General features: G+C 35.9%; 3 protein-coding genes across 3 annotated transcripts; 2 read left to right on the top strand and 1 right to left on the bottom strand.

The window, feature by feature from the left end:
• The first annotated feature begins 14,538 nt into the window (after positions 1 to 14,538).
• LOC121426363 lies at positions 14,539 to 16,425 on the top strand. The gene has a single exon (XM_041622643.1). It carries the CDS (start codon positions 14,539 to 14,541, stop codon positions 16,354 to 16,356), a length of 1,818 nt encoding a protein of 605 aa, XP_041478577.1. The 3' UTR covers positions 16,357 to 16,425.
• A 5,564-nt stretch (positions 16,426 to 21,989) lies between these two features.
• Positions 21,990 to 23,078, top strand: LOC121426557. The gene is made up of 3 exons (XM_041622904.1): positions 21,990 to 22,209; positions 22,593 to 22,640; positions 22,968 to 23,078. The coding sequence occupies exons 1-3, from the start codon at positions 21,990 to 21,992 to the stop codon at positions 23,048 to 23,050; spliced, it is 351 nt and encodes a 116-aa protein (XP_041478838.1). The 3' UTR covers positions 23,051 to 23,078.
• Positions 23,079 to 23,651: 573 nt separating this feature from the next.
• On the bottom strand, positions 23,652 to 24,243 carry LOC121426556. Its single transcript, XM_041622903.1, has 2 exons — positions 24,152 to 24,243; positions 23,652 to 23,998 (listed from the first exon to the last, which is right to left on the bottom strand). The coding sequence occupies exons 1-2, from the start codon at positions 24,192 to 24,194 to the stop codon at positions 23,652 to 23,654; spliced, it is 390 nt and encodes a 129-aa protein (XP_041478837.1). The 5' UTR covers positions 24,195 to 24,243.
• Positions 24,244 to 24,987: the final 744 nt, after the last annotated feature.

Genomic DNA, 24,987 nt, shown 5'->3' with positions numbered 1-24,987 from the left:
ACCAATAATTCATCAAGGAACTTCAAATTATTCAGGAAAAATTTAATATTTGTCATTGACTTATTATGTGGCATTCTTCTAACCATTTCCTGCAGATAGAGTTGTGACATATTTCAGTACTTTATTAAATTTTCGTACATATCTAGCATAGTAAACCCCTTTGATAAATATTACCCCTTCATCATGTATTGTAGTGCATGAAATGAAAAGTAAAAAGTAAAAAGAAAATGATGGCATGCAATAACTTAACATGCAACCATGCAATGAATATGTTAACAAAATTGTATAAATTTGTGTTTTTGAGGGTTTGTACATGTGTTCCACTGATACCCTCTTACTGTGGAATGTGGCTTTGTTTTCTGAAAATGAAACAATGTAATTGTGAACTTTCCAAACATAATATGATCCCTGTGTGATTTGTATTTGAACTTGTACATGAAAAAATTGGTTTATACAAAGCTCCACATGGATTTTTTTCTTGGTGGCCCAATCAGTCCTCTAAAATCATTGATTAGATATTTTTGGTGGCCCGCAAAGCATAGCTAGTGGCCCTAAAACAATTGGGAAAACATTACAATTCATCAAAACTTTGGTAGCCCAACCGGGCCACCGAGTGTTTGCTTTCACAGAATTTTGTTGGCCCGACCCTCATGTTTGGTTGCCTCGGGTTACTGTCCAGCCATGGTTAATATTTGTTACATGTGTAGTTACACATACATGTAAATGGTGTTGATTTTTTAACTGATTGCAAAGAAAGCATGAATGCTTTAATGCAAGCAACCAGAGGATCGATGGCTGAATGTCCTCTCCGAGGGGCCTGGTAATGAGGATAAATGCCTAACTATGGGCACTAGTGCACCAAGTGGAAATCGAACCCGGGTCACTGGAATCCGAAACCCCCACTATACCGACTGAGCTATCATGCTTTCACATGTACTTCCCAGGTAGTCTCTTACCATGTGGATTTAATCTGTTTGGTCTGATTGATATTTGGTCTACACTATACTTGGTCTACAGGATTTTTCGTCTGAAACCCACTTAGTCTAATCTTTATGTCGTCCAATTCCAAGGTGGTCTAATTACCACAATGTCAAATGAAATTTGGATATAACCATATGGGTAGAGCTTAACTGATAGACCAAGTGGATATTAGACCTTATGGGTGGAGTTTAACTGTTAGACCAAGTGGATATTAGACCAAATGGGTGGAGCTTAACTGTTCGACCAAGTGGATATTAGACCTTATGGGTAGAGCTTAACTGTTAGACCAAGTGTATATTAGACCATATGGGTGGAGCTCAACTGTTTGACCAAGTGGATATTAGACCATATGGGTGGAGCTTAACTGTTAGACCAAGTGGATATTAGACCTTATGGGTAGAGCTTAACTGTTAGACCAAGTGGATATTAGACCTTATGGGTGGAGTTCAACTGTTAGACCAAGTGGATATTAAACCATATGGGTGGAGCTTAACTGTTAGACCAAGTGGATATTAAACCATATGGGTGGAGTTTAACTGTTAGACCAAGTGGATATTAGACCATATGGGTGGAGTTCAACTGTTAGACCAAGTGGATATTAGACCATATGGGTGGAGCTTAACTGTTAGACCAAGTGGATATTAGACCTTATGGGTGGAGCTTAACAGTTAGACCAAGTGGATATTAGACCATATGGGTGGAGTTAAACTGTTTGACCAAGTGGATATTAGACCATATGGGTAGAGCTTAACTGTTAGACCAAGTGGATATTAGACCTTATGGGTGGAGTTCAACTGTTAGACCAAGTGGATATTAGACCATATGGGTGGAGCTTAACGGTTAGACCAAGTGGATATTAGACCATATGGGTGGAGCTTAACTGTTAGACCAAGTGGATATTAGACCACATGGGTGGAGTACAACTGTTAGACCAAGTGGATATTAGACCATATGGGTGGAGCTTAACTGTTAGACCAAGTGGATATTAGACCTTATGTGTGGAGCTCAACTGTTAGACCAAGTGGATATTAGACCATATGGGTGGAGTTCAACTGTTAGACCAAGTGGATAGTAGACCATATGGGTGGAGCTTAACTGTTAGACCAAGTGGATATTAAACCATATGGGTGGAGCTTAACTGTTAGACCAAGTGGATATAAGACCATATGGGTAAAGCTTAACTATTAGACCAAGTGGATTTTAGACCATATGGGTGGAGCCTAACTGTTAGACCAAGTGGATATTAGACATGGGTGGAGCTTAACTGTTAGACCAAGTGGATATTAGACCTTATGGGTAGAGCTTAACTGTTAGACCAAGTGGATATTAGACCATATGGGTGGAGCTTAACTGTTCGACCAAGTGGATATTAAACCATATGGGTGGAGCTTAACTGTTAGACCAAGTAGATATTAGACCTTATGGGTGGAGTTAACTGGAAGTTAGATGGATAGTAGACAAACTGTAGACAAATAGGATTAGACCCTTCTGCATCTTGAAAAAAATGATAATCATAAAATCTTGGTCTTCTTAACTTTAAGGGTATACCATTTTTAACAAAGTCCTTCTGTGCATCACATAAAAACATATATATGTTCTAAATGAATCAGCGATTTTAAACACGTTTAGTTCGAAACATGGTTGCATCTTCAAATTCACCCCCTTCACCGCCCCCCACACACACCCACCCACATACATACAATCTGCGTTTCCTGAAAAAAAACGATTTTCTGCAGTAGTATTCAGAAGACTCGAAATATAAGTGGACTATATATGCATAATTATGATCGAGTTATTTTTACAAAACCCTGCCAAACCTAGAAAAAAAAACCATTTGATAGATTATTCAATCACAATATTTCCTGGCATGCGAGGATAGTGGCACTAACGATCCAAATAGACCAATGATATGACATTCAGAATAACGTGATATCTTTGACATGTTTGATAGGTCTGTAGTCGCTGGTTTACACCAACGAATGGGGCGATTAACATCGTGCTTCTATTCTGAGTTAGATAGCGAAATTTTATCAAATTCATCGTATAACTTTATTTAGGTCATGCGCTTTGAGTTGCATATAAAAAACAGAACCGGATAAAATATTGCTAATTTGAATATTCAATGATTTATTTACCACTTGTTATATTTTTCTCTCTTTTGGGGGTCAAATCTCGAATGACGGAGAATATTGGTGTACAATGCATTAATGCTCGTTAAAAGAGTGAAACAAATACATGACCTGAAATTATTGAAAATAAAACTATATAGATAATGCAAATCAAGAAAGTTGTACAGGCAAAGAACTATGAGGACGGAATACATCTTCACATTTAAAACTATGAGTAACAATAAAAAAAGAAATTCATGCACAAAATCACGTCAAAAATTGTTAATTGAAAGGCGAAAATTTATTTCATCCTTAAAACATCATTAAATTCATCCCCCAAAATATTAAGCATTTCCATCTTTCAAAAATTTAGCAAAAACATATTTTCTACAATAAAAAAAATTATCATTTTCGTCTGTTGAATAGACAGAAACATAATTTCACTGGTATAAGCTTTAGCCCCCATAAGACCTCATGGAGGGGGGGGTGGTGTGGTGGGTGATTCAGCCCCCTCGAAATTTTCACGATAAAATCCGCCACGCATTTTTTTACCGGGTCGCTAGCTGACTTTTCACTTTTGAATCTCGCGCAACTTTTGAGGCCTAAATTGCGATACGCCCATACGGGATTCCAAAGTTAATCCAATGCAAATAGTGTTTTTAGCTGAAATTCATGAAAGTATCATTATTTTTTTCCTTTTACTGATTGAAATCAATTAATTTCATCTTGGTCGAAATAAAATCCATGACAATTTCCATTGAAAAACAACAATGACAAAATCAAATCGAAAAGGAAAGAAATAAAAAAATGAAAACAAAATAGAAAAGAAAAAAATCTGATAATACAAATGTTTTGACGTATTTCAGTTATCCGATCCCATTAAGTGTTTGTGAACCAAAAAGGAGCATTGTAGGGGCATTATCTATTTAATTAGAGCAAACTTTTGATTTTATGCTTAAATTCGCGTAATGAATTAGCAATGAGATTTTTTCGCAGAATTTGATCTTATAGTAGTTTTGTAGATTATGCCATGGGTAACTTGCCTGCCGATGTTCGTCACGATCGACGTCCGTGATCATAAGGAGACGGGGGGGGGGGGGCTGAAACAGTCCCCCCCCCGGCGTCATAATAGACCAATCTAGTTAGGGTTAATATGGTTAACACAACATTGTGCAATACTTTCGCGGGATCGGGAATCATAGTAACCCCGCCCTCTACACATGAAATTTAGATGATACAATATATCATGAAATGATAATACACAGAAATATCTCAATAAAATAGGAGAAGAAATGAGATTTTTAAAGAAGTTCACACCTAGTTACCAATAATGCATATAGCATTTCCATTTATTTGAAAGCAGGATAAAAGAGCAATGCAGATTAAATGCCTTGCTTACGGGCATCACGGCCGGGGATCAAACCCCGGACTTTTTCATGTATAGCCAGGCGCCCTAGACCACTTGGCCACGGCACCTCCAGATCCTATACAAAGATCGATTAAAAAATACAAGATTTGATAAAGATAATGCAAACGGAGGTAAGATGCATGCAACTGCACTGATATATGATTAAATTAATATACATAGACATTATGAAGGAGAAAAGTTCTTTATAAAACTGTTAAAACAGAAACAAGTGCTTATAAGCACTTGTTTCTGTTTTTATTAATTTATTCAACCTCATTACTATATAGTAATGGGGTTGCCAATGGTAAATATAACAAAGTAAATGAATGAAAGAATGAACAAATGAATAGATAAACAGAGAAATTAATAATCAAATAAATAGATAAGATAAAACAACAAAGAACTAACAAATACACGTATTATGATTAAAAATAAGCCTCGTTTAATGGAGTCAAAGTTATATTTAACATCGTAAACTTATCGGGATCAATGATTCTTGTTCACCAATATTCATGACATTACTTCCCCCGAAAAAATAAGTTTTTATTTATTTGTAGCTTTACAGCAATCATGCTATAACATTGGCCGAGGATTGCTTTTATATTCAGAATATACAGAGTAGATTTATTACTCATTTGTATATGGATTTACTTTTTTCCTTCTAAACATGTTAAATGGAATACAGTAGGGAAAAATAATTCAACAATTGAATTGTATGAATTTATGCCAATTATAATTATAACCAGTTGGTGTAAAACCATTTTTTTAACTTCTGACTCTTTGCTCCTTCTCAGTAATTAGATTTATATCTCATGAAGTTACACAACCAGGTTTTACCAGGAAGACCATATACGTATACGGTACTTCTCACTCATTAAAGGACATGTCCACCCCAACAAAAAAAAGTTTATTGTATATTGAATGTAAAATCAAACAAGCAAAAAAGTAAAAAAATCATTGAATTCGGAGGTAAAACAAGAAAGTTATGACATTTGCAAGTTTCCTTAATTTCACAAAATAGTTATATGCACATACTGGTCGGTATGCAAATGAGGGAACTGATGACATCACTCACTATAGTTTTTGTATATTGTTATATGAAATATTCTAATTTTGTCCTCGTTGTCCTGTGAAGCAAAGTTTTAATTATCCCTGAACATGTGGAATTTCCGCTGTTTAATGTTTTATGGTTCAGTCAAGTTGGTCCTTATTTGTCAAAGCTGTAAAGATTGAAATATTATATAATTCAAACAATAAAAACCAAAAGAAATAATGAGTGAGGGACATCATCATTCTCACATTCGCATTTGACTAAACCATTTTGTAAAAATATGTCAAACTTTAAACGTCATAACTTTCTTATTTCACATCAGATTTTGGTGAAAATTTCAACATTATACTTGTCTGATTTTTCTCTACTAATTCATATCAACATTTTTCTGAGATGGAGTTGACCTTTAAAAGGTCAATATTGTACAATATTAACATGCATGTGCATGATATGCAGGATTAATATACCTTTTACATCTACTTTCTAAATTAAGAAAGTTTATTTTTCCAAACTTGGCAAGTTTTGACAACATTTAAAAGTGGGTTATTAGTATTACATAGCATGGATATCTCGTGCGAATTTGGACTTTTTTAAAAACAAGTCCGGGCTTAAAATATTTATACCTTATACGCATAGAGTAGAATTCACCGAGCAAAATGCCGAAAATTTCATCAAAATCGGACAACAACTGATAAAGTTATTAAAGTTTAAAAATTAGCAATATTTTTTTAAACAGTCATCATGAATATTCATTAGGAGGGCTGATGATGTCACATCCCTACTTTCCGTTCTCTTATGTTATTACATAAAATCATCCGTTTTTCATTATTTCATACTTGTGTGAATAATGTCTCCGTTCAGTGAGAATTCAGTACAAATGACACATTTTCAACCAAGAAAATACATTTCATAACTTTTACCTACTTTATGAACTTAAATTTCATTAACTTCATTTGCAAATTTATGTCGACCCCTTTCGGTGTATGGGAAATACACATATATTTAACAGATATAATAAATTGTATGAGAACAAAAAGATGTCATAAAAGAAAACATTAAAATATAACACACCATTATATACAATATTAACATGCATGTGCATGACATGCAGGATTAATATACCTTTTACATCTACTTTCTAAATTCAGAAAGTTTTATTTTTCCAAACTTGGCAAGTTTTGACAACATTTAAAAGTGGGTTATTAGTATTACATAGCATGGATATCTCGTGCGAATTTGGACTTTTCTAAAACAAGACGAACCGTGTTAACTCTAATTGACGCAACATTATGCAAGTATTACATCTCAGACACTGGTGCGGTGCCGCTTGTCGACCAGTATAGTTTGACATTATTTTAAAAACAGTTATAATCTTAAACAAATGTTTTTAGTTAACCGTGATGGTTAATGTCTTTTTTGTACCAAAAGTGGAACAAAAAACATTAAACACTGTAATCATAAAGTTTTAAATATCGTTATTTCTCAGCAAAAATAAAAATATATCTCAAAGAAAATTTCTGCGTAATCGATTACAAACGATTAATGAATTTCTCTATGCAACTATACATGGATTAACCATTATTCTACGCTCTTCACCGATCCGATCTACAACCCCCCTACCACACTTTTTGTTTAAATTAGGACTATTTTCATTACTTTTAGTAATTGGATGCTCTTTTATATCATATATTTCTATTCATTTTCATTTATAAAACACCAATATATTCTCAGATGTCATCCACCTCGGCCCCCTCCCCAGTCTGTCATGATTGCATAAATTATGTACACTGTATAAGAATTATAATCAAGGAAATAGACATCTCTCTTATTTTTCATCATGATTTCAGCATTTTCTTCTATGTTACACCAACATGGGCGGCTATTAGGTGGTGGTGGGTGGGGGGTATTGTACAGCAGCCAATGTGAGAGGAACACCTTGCCCCCCACCCCCCTCCCCCGACCAAAAATCATACAAAATCACCTTACACTTCCTCCCGACATCATCCACTCGAATCAGCCGAAATTTGCTCTGACTTCATATCAGAGGATGTACATCACAAGTGCAAAATATTTAAATTCCACCGTCATCCTTTGATATAGATGATTGGATATGAATACCACGTGATGAGGCCTTTTCAAGGTATTCATCATAATGACCATCTTGATGGATATATCTTCTTAGTTTCTCTCCTGATTGAGAATAAATATGAAAATTAAATTTCTCTGTGAGGCTTTCATAACCCTCTGCAGCGTACCAACGCTTTAGTCCAACTTCATTCTCATCAAAATAACCAAAAATATTTCGACATCCAAGGGAGTACATTTTCTGTAAGGAAAATGAAAAGAAAAGTAAAAGAACAAATCGAAATACATGTCAACTCTAGGGGGGGTATAAGAAATTTCAGTGGGTTGATGTACTATGCTAGAAGCAGAATTAAAGGAAACCAAAACCCAAAGAAGAGAAGAAATCTTATTGGAAAGAGTAAAATGAGAGTAACAATTTAACAAATCTTCCATCAAAATCGGTTATAAATCAAGCAAGTTACGGACGGTTATAAAGTTTGTTGTACTTTCTATGGGGATCCTCAAATTGGCTTCAAAATGACTGATTCTGTGGACAACTCTCCATTTGTTTTGTACAGAAATTTTCAGATTTTCCTCATTATCTTGTAATACATGCATGTAATACATTTCCTGTAATACATGCATGAACGCATATAATAAGTCGACTATAATTTCTTCATTTCCAAGGGGATCCACAATTTTACAAGCTTAGCTTTTTAGTGGATCCCCCTCATTTCCATGTCCATTTATGCTCTATATTATACTGGTTTTTTTTTAAGAAGAATGCCCTTCTGTAAAATTGTATTTGATTTGTATTGTTTTATATTACTTTGTATTATGTTTTGAATGGAAATGAAATAAAAAGAATTGAAAATTAAAATTGAAAATCTTTCAGATTACATTTTGCCTCCTTCTGAGCACAACATATGATATGTCATGGGAAAATAGAAATTTACACCACATATGTCAAGGTCAGGAGGAGATAAGGTGAAATATATAAAATAAAGTGGGAAATCTGAAAATTTGTGTACAGAACAAATGGAGAGTTGTCCACAAAATCAGCCATTTTGAAGCACGTTTGCCAATTTGAGGATCCCCATAGAAAGTACAAGAATTTTTAAACGTCAATAACTTGCTTATTTTTTTAACCGATTTTGATGAAACTTTTTTTATCGTTCCTCTCATTTTACTCTTTCCAAAAAGATTGCATCTTTTCTTGAGTTTTGCATTTTCCATTCCAAATAGGGCTTATTGGGTAAAAATTTAGACTCGGACTGTCATGACTGTTTTTAGAGTAAATGTAATAAATAATGAATACATTTTTGGACTGTTTGGTTGGGTTTCGTTTATGATCAGTTTATCTGAATAAACAGCACTGCTATCTTGAAGTAAACTCACCTTAGAAATTTCGTGCAAGAATATCGAGCCAATGCCAAGATCTGGATGGTAAGAATCAAAATAAAAAATTTAGTTAGTTGTGAAATTAACCATAGCTTCTTCTCAAACACACCATAAATAATTAACTTCTCTCTGAGGTCTAACTTATTCATAACGAACTTTCTTATTTGATTATCAATATCTATATTACATTATTACATATTCATTTCTATCCATTTATCCATCTGTTCACTATTTTCAATTACGTTTTTATTATTTTTTATATATATTTTTTCTTTTTTTCACTTTTCCGGTAAAACCTTTCTTATTGATCACCGAATAGATTGACATTTTCGATTAAAGATGCAGTTTTAATCAACATTTCTTTTCAAGATGGTTTGACCAGATGATTCCCGATCAAAGTTTAAAAAGCTTAGATACAGATAAAGTAAGGAAACACGGGATATCTCACGATTGCCATTGACAAAATACAGGCATACACTCCCAAACCTAACAAACTACGCATTAAATAGATTTACAATGTAGGATTACACTGTCAAAAAATATTATGGTTAAAATTTTCGTACACATTCGTAATTCCGAAGCTTCGTTATTCCGAAGGTTCGTTAATCCGAAAGCGAAATAAGGTTCGTTGTTCCGAAGGTTCGACAATCCGAAACGAAATGAGGTTCGTTGTTCCGAAAGTTCGTTAATTCCGAAAACGAAATAAGGTTCGTTGTTCCGAAGGTTCGTTTATCCGAAGATGAAATGAGGTTCGTTGTTCGTTTCGTTTTCGGACTAACGAACCTTCGGAATTACGAACCTCATTTTGTTTTCGGATTAACGAACCTTCGGAATTACGGACCTCATTTCGTTTTCGGACTTACGAACCTTCAGAATTAAACTCTCACTTCCTTTTCGCATTAACGAACCTTCGGAATTACGCCACAAATGTTCGGATTAACGAACCCTTTTTCGTTTTCGGATTAACGAACATCGAGGTATAGGCAATTTACGTGTTTCGGAATAACGAACCTTCGGAATTACGAAGTGTAACCACAATTTTAACCAGCCCGAGGGTAATTATATGTTACCTCGTGCCGGAAGCATATTTTTTCCACTAAGGTTAAAAAACAAGCAGGAATTAATAGAATGCGCAAAATTTTCATCACGCTGGATAAATGAAAATGCCCAAAAGAAACGCCCAATGTCGGTTGGACACATAATTACCCTCTTGGGGCATTTTTTTTAATCAAATATTTTCTTGATGGTACTCGCTTAATAAAAATTATGATGCGCGCGCGGGTAGTCTGCTGTGAAAACCCTTCACTCGAGTAAAGGGTCTGAATGTGCAGCCTACTCATGCCTTGTGTACTGAAGGCCCTCTCGTTGAACTGAAACAGCAAGTTTTGTATGTGCTAGTCCTTGCGTGGAGAAACACTTGATCAGTTTCAATCAGGATCTGTGCCTGCAGACTAGCGCGCGGGCGTGTGCGTGTGGGTACGTGTAATTGAGTTTTTGTCAGACGTGTATCAATCAGATATGACTATTGTGTGTGTGTATTTGAGTTTTTTTCAGACTTGTATCAATCAGATATGACTATTGTGTGTGTGTATTTGAGTTTTGTCAGACTTGTATCAATCAGATATGACTATTGTGTGTGTGTATTTGAGTTTTGTCAGACGTGTATCAATCAGATATGATTACTGTGTGTGTGTGTATTTGAGTTTTGTCAGACGTGTATCAATCAGATATGATTATTGTGTGTATTTGAGTTTTGTCAGACGTGTACCAATAATAATAATAATATTCCGCATTTATATAGCGCTTAATACATCGGAACTACGTCTCTAAGCGCTTTACAGACATATTATTACCCCGGTCATCGGATCCTTGCATGCCCGCATACAATGTATGCACTTCTCCACTCCCTGGGGAGCATTCCAACAAGAGTTCCAAGACTCAATTGCTAGGCATAATGCATATAGGCTTTCACATTCTACGGGGTACCCAATTAACACCTGGGTGGATAGTGGCAAAGTGTGGATTAACGCCTTGCCAAAGGACGCTAGGCCATGGTGGGATTCGAACACACGACCCTCTGATTACAAGGCGAGAGTCAGAACCGCTACACCACGACGCTTCCACAATCAGATATGACTATTGTGTGTGTGTATTTGAGTTTTGTCAGACGTGTATCAATCAGATATGATTACTGTGTGTGTGTATTTGAGTTTTTAGGACGGTTTTTGTAGGACGGCTAACAGATGTATTTGAATTCCGGAAGACTTGGCAAGTTAAAAAAAACTCTGTGAGAACTCATATACATTAATTGATACATAGAACGATTGGCAAACGTGCTATAATGCAGTTGTTATGAACATGAAAAAGATTAAAACGACAGAGAGAGAGAAAAAAAAATCTAAGCTCAGTTTGGTGTTGAAAAAGTAATTATCTAAAGGCATTTACATAGAATTCAATAAGTCAATAAGGTAAGGGATGGCACTTTGTCGAAGTCTTTGAGTCCTACATTTCAATTGTTGCCTGACCCTACTGTTTCTTAGGGTTCTGCCGACATCCTTCGGCTTAGGGATCAGGTGTGATAGTCTTTCATTCTTTTCCAGTTTCTGTGCAAAGGAAAGACATAAATCTTTCCTTCGATCTGCAAGAGACTTTAAGTGGAGTGATTCTAGTGCATATCATATGATGTGAAGCGGGGAACTAGAATAATTCTTACAGTTCTCCTCTGAATTCGTTCTAGGGAAGCAATCTGTTGTTTTGTGAGTCCGCCGCTCCACACAGGGTACGCATATTCCAGGAGGGGTCTTAAGTAACCAACGTAGATTGTACACAGATCATCCACACAAAGACCGTGGCTCCTCAATATCCTGATCATGTACATTCTCCCATTCGCTCGCTGGAGCATGTAGTCTACATGACACTGTCACTTAAGATCACTTTGAAGTCTCACTCCAAGAACTTAAACAGTGTCCAAAGTTTTCAATGACTGGCCATTAATTCTGAACACTGGGGGCTCAGGAGGCGACTTCATGAAACATATTTGCATTGCTTCACATTTGACTGGGTTGAGGGTCATTCCGTTAAGGTGGGACCAATCTTGTAACTTCCGTAAGGCATTCACAGTGAGCTCCGGGGATTCATACGCAAATCTTGTGTTAATGATACTCATATCATCTACATACTTCCAGTGTAATAGATGGTCACTTTCACAAGCATCGTTGATGACAGCAAGGAACAATATCGACGTGTATCAATCAGATATGATTATTTACGTCTGGGACCGACCTTTAACGTCACCATCCGAAAGACGTGTCCAGGGCTCGAACTTCGAACCTCTACATCTGTAACTCCCCCACATAGCTTTGATTACAGGCCATAGAGTTAAATACGTACTAAACTTTTTATATAACTCTATGTTACAGGCACACACCGTCCTTTAACATCATCATCCGGAAGACGTAACCCTCAGGGCACGCCACATTATGTGATTAAATCCGGTTATATCAGGGACCCCCCCCCGCCGCCCTTCCCTGACACGTATCGACGTCATATACAGAAACAGAGTAAAATATTCTTTTAAAACAGATAAAGGAACAACCAACAACCAAACAAAAGAGCACACATGCAATGGGTAAATACTACATTTAAAAATTATGAGACAATGATCTAGGAATTTTAGGAAGCATTTATATGAACTATAGGACTGTAACTGCTGCTGAAAAGTCTCATGCATGGAGTATCATTTGAACTATTTTTTTTTACTTGCTCAAGATTTACCGCTATAACGAGTTTCGGAGTATTCTTTGCTCGGTCGACCGGCGAACGAGCAAAAAAAAACGCTTGGAAAGATATTTGATGGTCTTCTGAATTACAAAGTGATTACAAATTTATGTTAGGTGATGTTGTCAACTCTCATTTTAACTTCGTCACGTTAATTCCTTCATGGTACCTACTCTCAGCATCATGTGTAGTCATTGCAGTGTCAACGTAACAATGATCTAACAAACATTGTGATGGCTACTGTAAATAAAAAAAAAAACACTGGGAGATTCCCTTCCTGTCCATCGCTATGGGGTTCAACGCCAATAACGTTTATTTCCTCATCATGAGTTGGGTAGATCTATATAGTTATTGTAAGATTGAATGAATCATATAAATTCACAAGAAATTTATGCATCATGGGGTTATGAATACTAATATCAGAGTAATATTCTTATGATATTTCGTTAAAAATACAGAAATAATGTGTTCTAGATGAATAATAATCACCAAATAGGGTATTCTTTTAAAACATAAAGGAACAACCAACAACCAAATAAAAGAACACAGTCACATGCAATGGGTAAAGATTACAACAACAAAAAAACACACGCTATTGTTTAAACAATCCACATTTCCTTTACTTGTGGTCCAAAACCATAACTTTGCATTTTAATTTGTTTTGTGATTTTGTAAATATACTTAGTTTTATGGTTGAATAACATTTAATTGAATTGAAATTCATTGAGTAAAGCGACGCCTTCCATTTTTATTTGCTCGTCAAATTTCTTTGGCAAATGTCATACATGCAAAATGAGTCATTTCTGAATACTAGTATGTTTCTAAAACATCACTAGTTGAAGTTCATTTGCACAAGCAACTAATCGCTGTACATCTTTTTTTCGAGTAATTCACGTGCATGTTTTACCATTACACGAATTTTCCTCTAACAAATCATTATTATCGCGGAGAATTTATTAAATTCAGCTCGGCTTTATTTGTGACTTACAAAGGTAAGGAAAGTGTGTGTGATGATGTTATCTTGTGTAGCTACGATTTATTTAATGGCATTTTTTATACACAGAAGCAAGATGTGTATTGCGGTAGGCCTATATAAAGAGCATTACTATGGCCAGATTTCACCATTTTTATAAAAGAATAAATTTGTTCTTGTATAGTTTTTAGATGGTAAACGTTTTAAGATATTAAACAATAGTGGGGCCAATGGAGAAGGAAGATCGAGTTGAAAATACGGAATGCTTTGGTACGAACCCCCCCCCCCCCCCTCTTTTCTATCTTCCACTCTCGGCCTCTGTTTGTCTCTCCGTTTGTCTCTCCCATCATGGCCTTTTATCCACTCTTGCCCCCTCCCTTTGGAAAATCTTAGATCCGCCCCTGGGTTTTACTAAATCTATCTTGCCTTCAACCAATCCCCATAGACCCTGAGGAAGAACAAGACATCCCTACAATTTTATTTCCATTTTGTTATGATATTTAGTATTTTGTTAAAATATTACGGCAAAGTATAAAAAAAATTATTGTTATATCTTTCCTTCTCAGTAATTTTGTATTCTGAATTATTTCATTGTGAATAAAGTCAGTGCCGACCAACCATGCCAACCAAGCCTTTCTTTTTTACATTTCTCACCTCCTTGCCTTTTTTGCTATATATTCTCCCATTTTGTCTCAATTCCTGCATTTGTTCCCTAGAGCTTCATTTTCATACACATTTTACTCTTGTCTTCTTCTTTTTCGGCAAGCAGTTCAACATGGCGTCTAAATTCAGTCTTGGCTCAATAGAGGGCGTCGTTTGTGAAGAAGTCGACTGCGAATCTTTTACTGATGTGACGTTCTTCGTGAAGGAGAAGAAGAAGCTTTGCCATGACTGTGCCTTGAAGAAAGAATGCATCGGTATAGCAAGAAAAGGTGGGCTTGTTATTTATTGCGAAAAACACGATAAAATCATGGATCTATACTGCAAAAGTCACGATAAAGCTTTGTGTGTTTCATGCGCGATGATAGATCACCATGGGCAACACTGCATACGTCAGGATATAGAGGACGCCCTCCTTGAAATCAAGGCAAATCTCTGCATCCTAACGAAAACGACGATGGGCAAATTAGAACTATGTCGAGTTTATGGAAAGCAGATTTGTCAATGTAGACCAACCGCCGACGAACATTTGCGAACCATTGTGAATGAAGTTGATTCCGAAGTCGTAAAGGCTTTTGAAAGAGACAGGGCCAGGGAAAAGGAATATGGTGATAAAATCGACAAGGAAATCGATGCGAGAAATCAAAAACTCCAGGAGGAGATTTTAAGGATCCAGAATAAAATTAAAAGGAACAATGAGGAAAGAAAGAAGCGGCATGAAGAAAACTGTTCAAATGCAGAAAAAAGACGACAACTGATAAGTGATAAACAGAGCATTCTTCATGGTGACATTCAGAAGATCGCTCAAGAGATCGAGAGAAAGATTGGAGAGCTTGAGAAATCATGGCAAGACGACACAAAATCAACAGAGAAAGCAAAAGAGACACTGGACAGAACTCTTGAAGACGATAAAAATATTGTAATAGATGGACATCGTGTGCATGCATCAGTGAGTGAGGAACTAAAGAAGCAGCTGAATGAGGGTGAGGTAAAAGAAATAAATCGTGTTGTATCAGGTGTGAAGTTTGTGAAGGGTGTTGGGAGAGAGAAGCATGATGGAAGAATTGCTGGGTATGATGGAGAGTGGAAGCTCATCGATACAATCAATGTCAGAGATAAGTTGACATTCCCGCGCATCGTTGGATGTGTAGACAAGGCGATGGTCAGAGATGCAACAATTGATAGGCATACCTACATGTTAGATCTTTCCAGCAAAGGCACTCAGAGAGTCATCAATGGCTGTGAGACATCATGGGTTTTCTCATGTGCAACTCTGAATGATGACAAGGTAGTATGTGGTAGATACATCAAAGGTTGCAAAGGACGCAGTTTACCCGGATGCATCAGTATATACGACAGACAGTGGAATCACATCAGTGACGTCACAATACCAAGGAACACAATGCATAATGACACATGGGTGCATGTAGCAACTGACCAGGATGGGATGATCATCGCTGCTGAATCGGGTCAGTCTAAGATATACGTCATCAACCCAGTTGACGGTAAGATTATCAATACCATCAAGTGTAGAGAGAAGATAGCAATGCGTGGTGTGCTGTCATCAGGTCAGATCATCGCTCAACCATGGCCAAGAGATCGCAAAGCGTTCATCATTGACAGACGGGGTAGTGGGGGCACCCAAAAGAATATCCCCCACAGTGATATCATCCTAAATGTGTGTGTTGATCGTATGACAGACGACCTCTACGTCGTAACATCAAATGATGAGTACAAGACGTGTGTGATTGATCAGGTGATGTGTGAGGGTGACATGAAGAAGAGAAGAGTAGCATCACTCCCTTTATCAAATACTCTGCGGTATGGATCCAGTCATCTTGTTGCATCTAGTGTGATAATGACGTCATCGGGGAACATGGTAGCATGTGATGGGGAAAATATTCTCATATTCAAAAATCTATTTATCCTCTAAAACAATAACAAATGAAACACGAACAAGCAAACAAACGATACTGATCGAGGATGGGCAATTATTACTGCGTCTTATCACACTGTTAGAAAAAAATAAAAGAATTTCCTGCAGCAGAGTCTCGAGAACACCTGTAATCTTACCGAATTGCGTAATCTTACAGGAAATTGGTATTTGATGTATGGAATCTTACAAATTTCCTTGAATAAAACACCCTTTTCCCCTTTTTAAACAGACCTGTTCTGTTAAATTGCAGAAAAAATCTTGTTTTATGAATTTACAGAATGATTATTACGCAATTCGGTAAGATTACAGGTGTTCTCGAGACTCTGCTGCAGGAACTTCTTTTATTTTTTCTAACAGTGTATCGTATGTTTTCATTTTCAGAAACGCTCTAGGCCTATAAATACCCATGATTCATTTAAGTTCTTTGTTCTGTCTGGTCTTGTTTTTGCTTGTTTGTATTTTTGTCAATATGCTTACTCACTTATTCGAACCTAGTCGTGGGTATGTTCTGACATTACATCAAGAAATCGATCTTTATACCAGCTTACACAGTTTTTCTTTGATTTTGTAAATTATATGGATGTTATGAACATGCAGATCAAGCTCTTTGACGCTAGATCCGTGCATTATCCATATATTTTCATTCTATTATGGCATATTTGCATTCCTCAATAATGATTTTCGACGTTATCACCTACCATTATTGCATCCGTTCTGTGACATACACCTTACGGTGATCCAATTGATCAAATTTTGTGTTGCTCCAGATTAATTTCAGTTTTATCGTTATTTAGCGCTGAAAAAAGTAACATAAATTATTTTACTCATGTCAGGAGAATAAAGAAGCTATGAATTTATATCACGTGATAGCCGTAATATGCAGCGATGGAAAACAGCCTGGAATTGTGACCATTAAAAATGGTAACGCGCGTAATATAACCTAAATTTCTCTACTATTATACCATACGTAAATAGCTAACTCATTACTTTTTAATAATGTGCGTTTCCTTTTGGATGATTTCCATAAAATTGCCATGTAATGATGGATGTATTTCAATTTCAAAAATGGTCTTTCTTTGATGATCAAACACGATAGTAACAATCGCACATGGAAATACAGCCGGAGCAGGAAAAATCGCATTTAGAAGTTTGTGTTGGCACAATATTACGTAGTAAAACACATAGTAAAATGCATTAAAAGGCTGTACATTTTAAAAGCTAATACAATAGTAGATAAAGTATAAAAGGCAATGAATGAATGTAAGATTATAATGGCTGACTTGAAGGAGAGGAGACTAGCTAGCACTTTATTTTAATGACAAGAGTGACTTCGTGTATTGTGGGGTGGGGTCGACCATTGTCCATTGGATGGCACACCCATCTTTGTGTTGAATATGTTAACCAAAAGAAGCAATGGACTTTTTAAAAATCTTGCTTTTGTTATTTGAAAATGTTCATGCATGTAAAATTAGCCCTATAATGTATACTAGTGATTATAATTTATGTACTTCATAATGTATAATGTTCAATACAATAAAAATGTATGAGTTTTATTTTCAACAATAAATTTCCATGTATTACAAAAATAATTATATTGCGCTTATATGACTTTGTGTATATGATCAAGGTATCATTTCGTTATTGCGAATTGAAAACGTGTTTTATTAAGCCTTTCAGCCTTTGAGTACGAGGCATGTTTCGATAAAACATTTTTTTATTGAATTGAATTGAGTACAGGCGTAAAAAATATGTATTCAAGTTTTTACAGAAAAAATCAGTAATCACATTATTTACAAAAGGTCTAGATGATTAAAACACAAATTTATAATAATAATAATAATAATGGTATTTTATTCAAAGACTGTTCGCAGCAAGAGCTGAATTGTACAGAACTTTTACATAAAAACAGCATTAAACATAACAGTATCAAAATAGAATTATAAAAATACACAAAGCATAAAAAATCTACTATCATTAATACTTTGGGGGTTAATATGAATCAACAGAAAATTTTCAAATATAAGTAGCTGCTGAGGTTTCAAATTTTGCTTAAGATATAGTACATGTATACGAGAAAGCGGATTGGAAGGATTTATGATGTAAGTGAATTGGATTGGATAAATTTGACTTGAGGATATCGAGATTTTGAATTAGTGACGTATTCAGAGTAATAGGAGAAATGGAAGTGGTAACAATTAGAATACAATTTTATATACAGAGAGTTTTGTATACTTATTTCGTTTTACTGAAACATTACAGATAGTCGCTGATTATTCGAATTCAATAATAATAATAATAAGTCGCATTGCATGGTGAGATAGAGAAAGAAATTGAGAGAATGATGGAGGAGGGAGAGAGAGAGAGAGAAAGATAAAGACATGGATGGGGAGATAGAAAAGGAAGAAAGAGAAAGAGAGAGAGAGAGAGGAGATATGAAAAAAATGGAACAAAAACGGTAGAAACTGAAGAACTACAAATTATAGCAATGCCACTGGTCGGAGGTAGCGACATAATCAAATATCTCAATCATCTAGAGATTGAAATATGTTAATTATTTTGATTTGATTTGAATTTATTTTTCCACTCTCGTTTTCATTCACAACTCATCATAATACATATATGATAAAAAAATCGGATTACAATATGAAGTTGAAAAGGTGAACATGTATAGAAAAAATATTAGTTTTTTTTTAATGTTTTTCATAAAATAAAACAAAGACACTGTTTAGACTGACTATACAATAATTAGACAATTACAATGGAACGAATCAGTTAGCATACGCAGGATTTTGTTTAAAAATGTTAAAAGGAGGGGGTTCAAGCTGAATGGAAAGAATGGTCTTCACAACCAATTTTACATGAACGAGAATGAAAAAAATCTGATGTGTGAGAGTAAAAAGAAGGGGAGGAGAAGGAGGTTATATGCAAGTCAATCACTGTTGCCATGAAATGTAATAATAATAATGATAATGATAAATAATATATTTACGCAGGGAAGCCACTTCAGTAATGAAACTGTTCTCCCAGCGGGCCCTGCTCTTATTGTGTTTGGAAAGCAATATGTTTATCAATTTTTGTTTAAAGCTATGCAAGCTTTGGGGAATGAATTCCGGAATTTATTGCCAATAAACGTAAATTTATTAATTGTAAAAATATTTAGACTTCCGGAATTTAGCGCCAATAAACGTAAATATTTTATTTGTGAAAATATTTAGACCACACGAGTCTACCCTACATATTTACTTAACTGATGCATATCAATATTTGATTTAGGTAAGGAAAATGGTTTGTCATATACACTAGCCTTCAGTATTATCGTTAAATCCTTGCATGATTTTGTTCTTCAATATTTTTTTTTTTGAAAGAAACCAACCGATACTTTACAGTGATTTGTTGTCATTGTTCTTTCATATTTTCATGGAAATATCCATATAAATAGATGCATATGTCAACCAGATAAACAGCGACTCGATAATGTTCAGATATAATTTTTCTTGTTTGTAATTATTAGTTATAATGAAAGCTATAGCATAAAATGTATTCATCCTCGTTGTATTTCACCTATGAAGAGTTTACATGCAAACATGGTAAAAGGGATTAAATCCACTTTTACTCAATCTACATATCAAACTCAACATTTTTTTTTTCAATTCACCCAAATCTATGTTTCCTTTCACAAAGTTCTTACACTATGTTCAAGAGTCATCAATCATGTCAATATAGCCAACAAAAGTGTCAATCGACAATAACAGCAACAACAAATCCTACAGATGTGTTTTATATAAAACATAAGAAAGTTATGACATTTTAAAGTTTCGTTTTATTTTTAACAAAACATTGGTATGCACAACTCGGTGACATGCAAATGAGACAGTCGATGATGTCCCTCATTCACTATTTCTTTGTTTTTTTATTGTTTGAATAATATAATATATCGTCGTATGCCCGGCAGAAGGGCGCTAGCAGGGAATTTCGTCCAAATTTTCACTTTTCATTTTTTTTCATAAATCGATAGGGTTTGGAAAGACCAACATTTTAAAAAAAATCCCGGCTTTGGGAAATGTTTATTTTTAAAGTTATGGTCAATAATCAAAGGGCACTAGCAGATGGAAGACAAAATCACTTCCCGGCAGAAGGGCGCAGTGCGATCGTGCGCATGCGCACACGTTACAGCCTTTATACGATAACCGGCTTTGCTAAAATTCAGCCCGGCAGAAAGGCGCTAATTCCGAACGGGAGAAGGAGAGCGTCCGGTAAGCATGATAAATTCAGCTTTTCAATATAAATTTTAATTTCATTTTATACAATATCGTTCATTACGAGTATTTTAACCGGCACACTGTGTTTCAATGAAGGCAATTCCCCCAAAACAAGTTAAATCGTGAAATTACGCCATATTTTTGTTTGTTTAGATCTCAAGTCCCACTTGTCGAAATTCGTGTATTGTTTGTATTTTCAATACTGTTTTCTGTTTAATATTATTGTTAGTAGGCTAATATTACTATGTACTACTAGTAGGACACTTATATAATCACTACATTGTATGTGCAGTACTACTACTAGATCTAGTAGTAGTACTAGCTGTGAAAGGTAAATGTCAAACTCTCGTCTTCAGTAGATCTTGACCTACTGACATTGTGTGCCTGTATGATTTTGGGCGTCATTTTGCCTGTGCTTGGCTGGCTGTGGGTCTCTTGTTGTGTTGAGTGGCCAAGTGCAAAGTCTAATTTGTTTAAAAAGTGTTACTTTGTTCAATGATACTATTATAATTTGTATGTTGATGCATGGGATTCAAAGTTTTCTATGTTAATCTTGATCTCTTGACTACAAAAGGTATAGGCCTACTATAGTAAAGGGTCTAGTTACTACTCGGGGGGGGGGGGGGGGGAGCACTTCCATTGACGAGTGGAGATACCATGCGTGTCCAAAGAAACATGTAGAAAGGGTATCTTTTTCGAGATTGGGCACGTTACGTACGTATCGTAAGGGTGAAAAACACCAAAATACTGAAATAAGGGTATATATTTCGCTAGGAAAGCTACGTGTTTCGGGTCAAATTTGTGAGGGTATAAAAACACTAAAATGTACTCTTTCAATTGCGCCAACACTATGTGTTTAGGGTCCGATTAGAGCGAGGCGTGGGAGGTGGGGCGATACGAAACCCAAAATATGGTAGGTAAAGGTAGATCTAAAGCAGACGTTTGTGAGTGCTGGAATTGTTTAGGGTGTCAAATTAAGCGAATACTTGTCAAGGGTACCATTTTTGTTTCCAATACTTAATAACGGTATGGATTCACACGCCAATACTTGTTAAGGGGTGCAATTGTCAGAACATGGAAAATACTTGTTTAGGGTGCTTTTCGAAACCCCATGGACAAGCATGGTATCCACTCATCAAGTGAAGTGCCCCCTCCCCCTGGTTACTACTACTAGATATTACTACCATTTACTTAAATGCAGTAGTCGGTAGACTAGAAAGTCTAGATCTAGTTCTTACAGATCTAGACGAATAATCACCTGGTTCTGACCTGATTATGAGAAAGCCATCATATTTTGTTTGCATTCACTGTTCACAGATTTTCTGTGTTTTTTTTCCTTCAATTTTCCTAATAAAAAATTCAGTAACAGTCATGGAGCCAGACACACTGCTGCTGATTAGATGTTTTAGGAACCAATCAGAGAACGTAGTTGAATATAAAGACATTATATGTCCTCATCGTCGCCATCCGAGGGTCGGAGATGCAGTCGTCATGCCATGGGGGAGGGAGAGATGGCACGGCAAGGTGCTACAAATTTTGAGAGAGGACTCGGATGAAGATGATGACGATATTCCTTTGAAATTCCTAAGAGGTGAGAAAATCATTTTCTTTATGACCCAGCATTATGCAGACCAGTATTTGTTTGGTCAGGTCAAGATGATTATTATAAATTTATTTAATTTACTGAACCATTAATACTGTAGCTATTGAAGATAGATGTAGTGTTGTTTTGTTGGAGGTGCTACTTCTTCAATGATTTTCAAACTTGCATGCATGAAAACAACACTCTAAACTGTATTTGTATCAAACTGTTAACATTTGGGGGGCTAGATGACCCTCTGTATTTTTTTTAATTGTGATATGCTGGATAGTCTTGGTATTTAAATGTACCCCCCCCCCCCTCTCCAGGCATGCTGCATACCATTTATCAGATTACTACATACAATCATTCTGTTTTTTCTCCATTTCTGACAGAAAAGGGAGAGAGAGCTGCAGCTGTCATAGAGGGAAATATTACAGAAGGTATATATTTGATCTTTATACATACAATATTTATATCATACTATCATAGATGAAGTATTATTATCATGACTTGTTTTTTTTTTTTGGGGGGGGTGCTACTTATTCAATACTTTTCAAAATTGTATGCATGAAAATAACACTCTAAACTTTATTTGCATCAACATTTAATGAACATTTTGTGGGCTAAATGGCCCATTGGTTTTTTTGTCAATGTGATATGCTGGATATTCTCAGTATTAAATCGTAACCCCCCTTTCCTTCAGGCATGCTGCATATGACCTATCATTTTGCTAAATCCATTCTGTTTTTCTGTATAATGTATAACAGATAAAGGAAAGAGAGCTGACCTTGGAGGAGCTGTCACAGAAGGTATGTATTTCATCTTTATGCAGTATTTACATCTTAAATAATTTGGCATACGTTATACATACATGATTAAAGGACATGTATTTTTTAATGGATTTTTTTTTAAATGAGAAAATCACTACGGTGAATATGTATAAATATATATATATTTTTAATGTTTTCTAATAATTGTCACCCTTATGTTGGGATGACAGATTTCATTTGAAATAATACTTTTTTACTGACGATGAATGTATCAGCATTCTTGGAGAGGTGCTTAGAGGCAGGCAGGAGCATCATGTAGAAATTTGTGAGCACTTTTGGTGTGCAGACGAGGTGTTTTCTGTTTGTGTCGTGTGTGAGGTTTTCCTGTGCTACAAGCACTTTGTAGATGACGACCCATGTTCAGAGCATAACAACTATGCAGTGTGTAAAATTCACATTAATTTCCTTATCAATGTTTTTAAAGAGTAAACACAGACATCTGGAGATGCTGTTGCTCAGTTGGATATGAACTTGACTTCTAATCACAGGACTTGCAGGTCAAAACCTATTTAATCAAATTGTTTGTAATTGACAATCAGTATATACATAACAAATATAATTAGCAATTTCAGTTATCCAAGTTTTCTACTAGTAAGTGATTGGTCTCTTTCATTTTGTGTCTCAAATATTACAGGGAGTTGTCAATAGACCCATGGCCTTACCTTGCGAGAAGTCCACAGAATCGGTCAACCCCGATAGACCCATGGCCACACCTTGCGAGAAGTCCACAGAATCGGTCAACCCTGATAGACCCATGGCCACACCTTGCGAGAAGTCCACAGAATCGGTCAACCCCGATAGACTCATGGCCACACCTTGCGAGAAGTCCACAGAATCGGTCAACGCTGATAGACCCATGGCCACACCTTGCGAGAAGTCCACAGAATCGGTCAACCCCGATAGACCCATGGCCACAACTTGCGAGAAGTCCACAGAATCGGTCAACCCCGATAGACCCATGGCCACACCTTACGAGAAGTCCACAGAATCGGTCAACCCCGATAGACCGATGGCCACACCTTGCGAGAAGTCCACAGAATCGGTCCACCCCGATAGACCCATGGCCACACCTTGCGAGAAGTCCACAGAATCGATCTATCCCGATAGACCCATGGCCACACCTTGCGAGAAGTCCACAGAATCGGTCAACCCCGATAGACCCATGGCCACACCTTGCGAGAAGTCCACAGAATTGGTCTATCCCGATTCATTATATAACTTGGCTCTAAATTAGATTAAATTCTTCACATATTTTTCCTGAATTAAACAGTGAGTTTTTACTTTGCAAAGTAACTTATAGAGGCCGCCCCAAAAATGTACTCAAAATTAATGTTTTGAGCGCTCTAGTGAATTAAAAAAATTGAACACAAAGTCTGTCATGAAAAAAAAAATCATAAATGAATGAAACTGAAATTTTTTGGTGACAAAAGTGACATTCTACAGACTTGTGTGTTGTATGTTGTATAGACTCACCACAGACAGGGTGGTTGCAGAGGGCAAGTGATCAATATCACACAACCATGCCAGCTTCTGCACAACCAGCTCAAAACCCAGAAAGGTTTGAAGTAAGTGCTTGTCAACTTCTATAGTCATCCACATATATAATCCAAATTCCTGAATATTAAACTTAGACATCGGACAAATATATATATACTCAAATAATCTGAATAGCTGTTGACATCCGAATATGCCATGTTGTACTATTTGGATACCCAGAGAGTGTCTACCCTTTACTTGCTATTCAATTATGTTAAATCTAATGGTGTCTATTTGTTTGATATTCATTTATGCCTTTAGGATTTATATTCATTTTTTATTCTTAGATATTAGGAGATTTGATTGAATTAAAGAATCATAACAAAATAAAAATAAAGTATCTTGTGATAATGTATAATATTCTATTTTAAAAGTTTGTGATCAAAACATATTGATAACATTATCAGAGCTCCACAACTTT

This window comes from Lytechinus variegatus, chromosome 13 (assembly GCF_018143015.1).
Source record: "Lytechinus variegatus isolate NC3 chromosome 13, Lvar_3.0, whole genome shotgun sequence".
Taxonomy (NCBI): domain Eukaryota; kingdom Metazoa; phylum Echinodermata; class Echinoidea; order Temnopleuroida; family Toxopneustidae; genus Lytechinus; species Lytechinus variegatus.
This window is presented reverse-complemented; position numbering and strand designations above follow the sequence as displayed.

Excerpts from the sequence above, each read along its gene's own strand:
- LOC121426557 (XM_041622904.1), top strand. The coding sequence starts at position 21,990 with ATGGAGCCAGACACACTGCTGCTGATTAGATGTTTTAGGAACCAATCA. Across the intron at positions 22,210-22,592 it reads TCCTTTGAAATTCCTAAGAG|AAAAGGGAGAGAGAGCTGCA; the intron begins GTGAGAAAATCA and ends CATTTCTGACAG. Across the intron at positions 22,641-22,967 it reads AGAGGGAAATATTACAGAAG|ATAAAGGAAAGAGAGCTGAC; the intron begins GTATATATTTGA and ends AATGTATAACAG.
- LOC121426363 (XM_041622643.1), top strand. The coding sequence starts at position 14,539 with ATGGCGTCTAAATTCAGTCTTGGCTCAATAGAGGGCGTCGTTTGTGAA.
- LOC121426556 (XM_041622903.1), bottom strand. The coding sequence starts at position 24,194 with ATGGGTCTATCGGGGTTGACCGATTCTGTGGACTTCTCGCAAG. Across the intron at positions 23,999-24,151 it reads TTCTGTGGACTTCTCGCAAG|GTGTGGCCATGGGTCTATCG; the intron begins GTGTGGCCATGG and ends ACTTCTCGTAAG.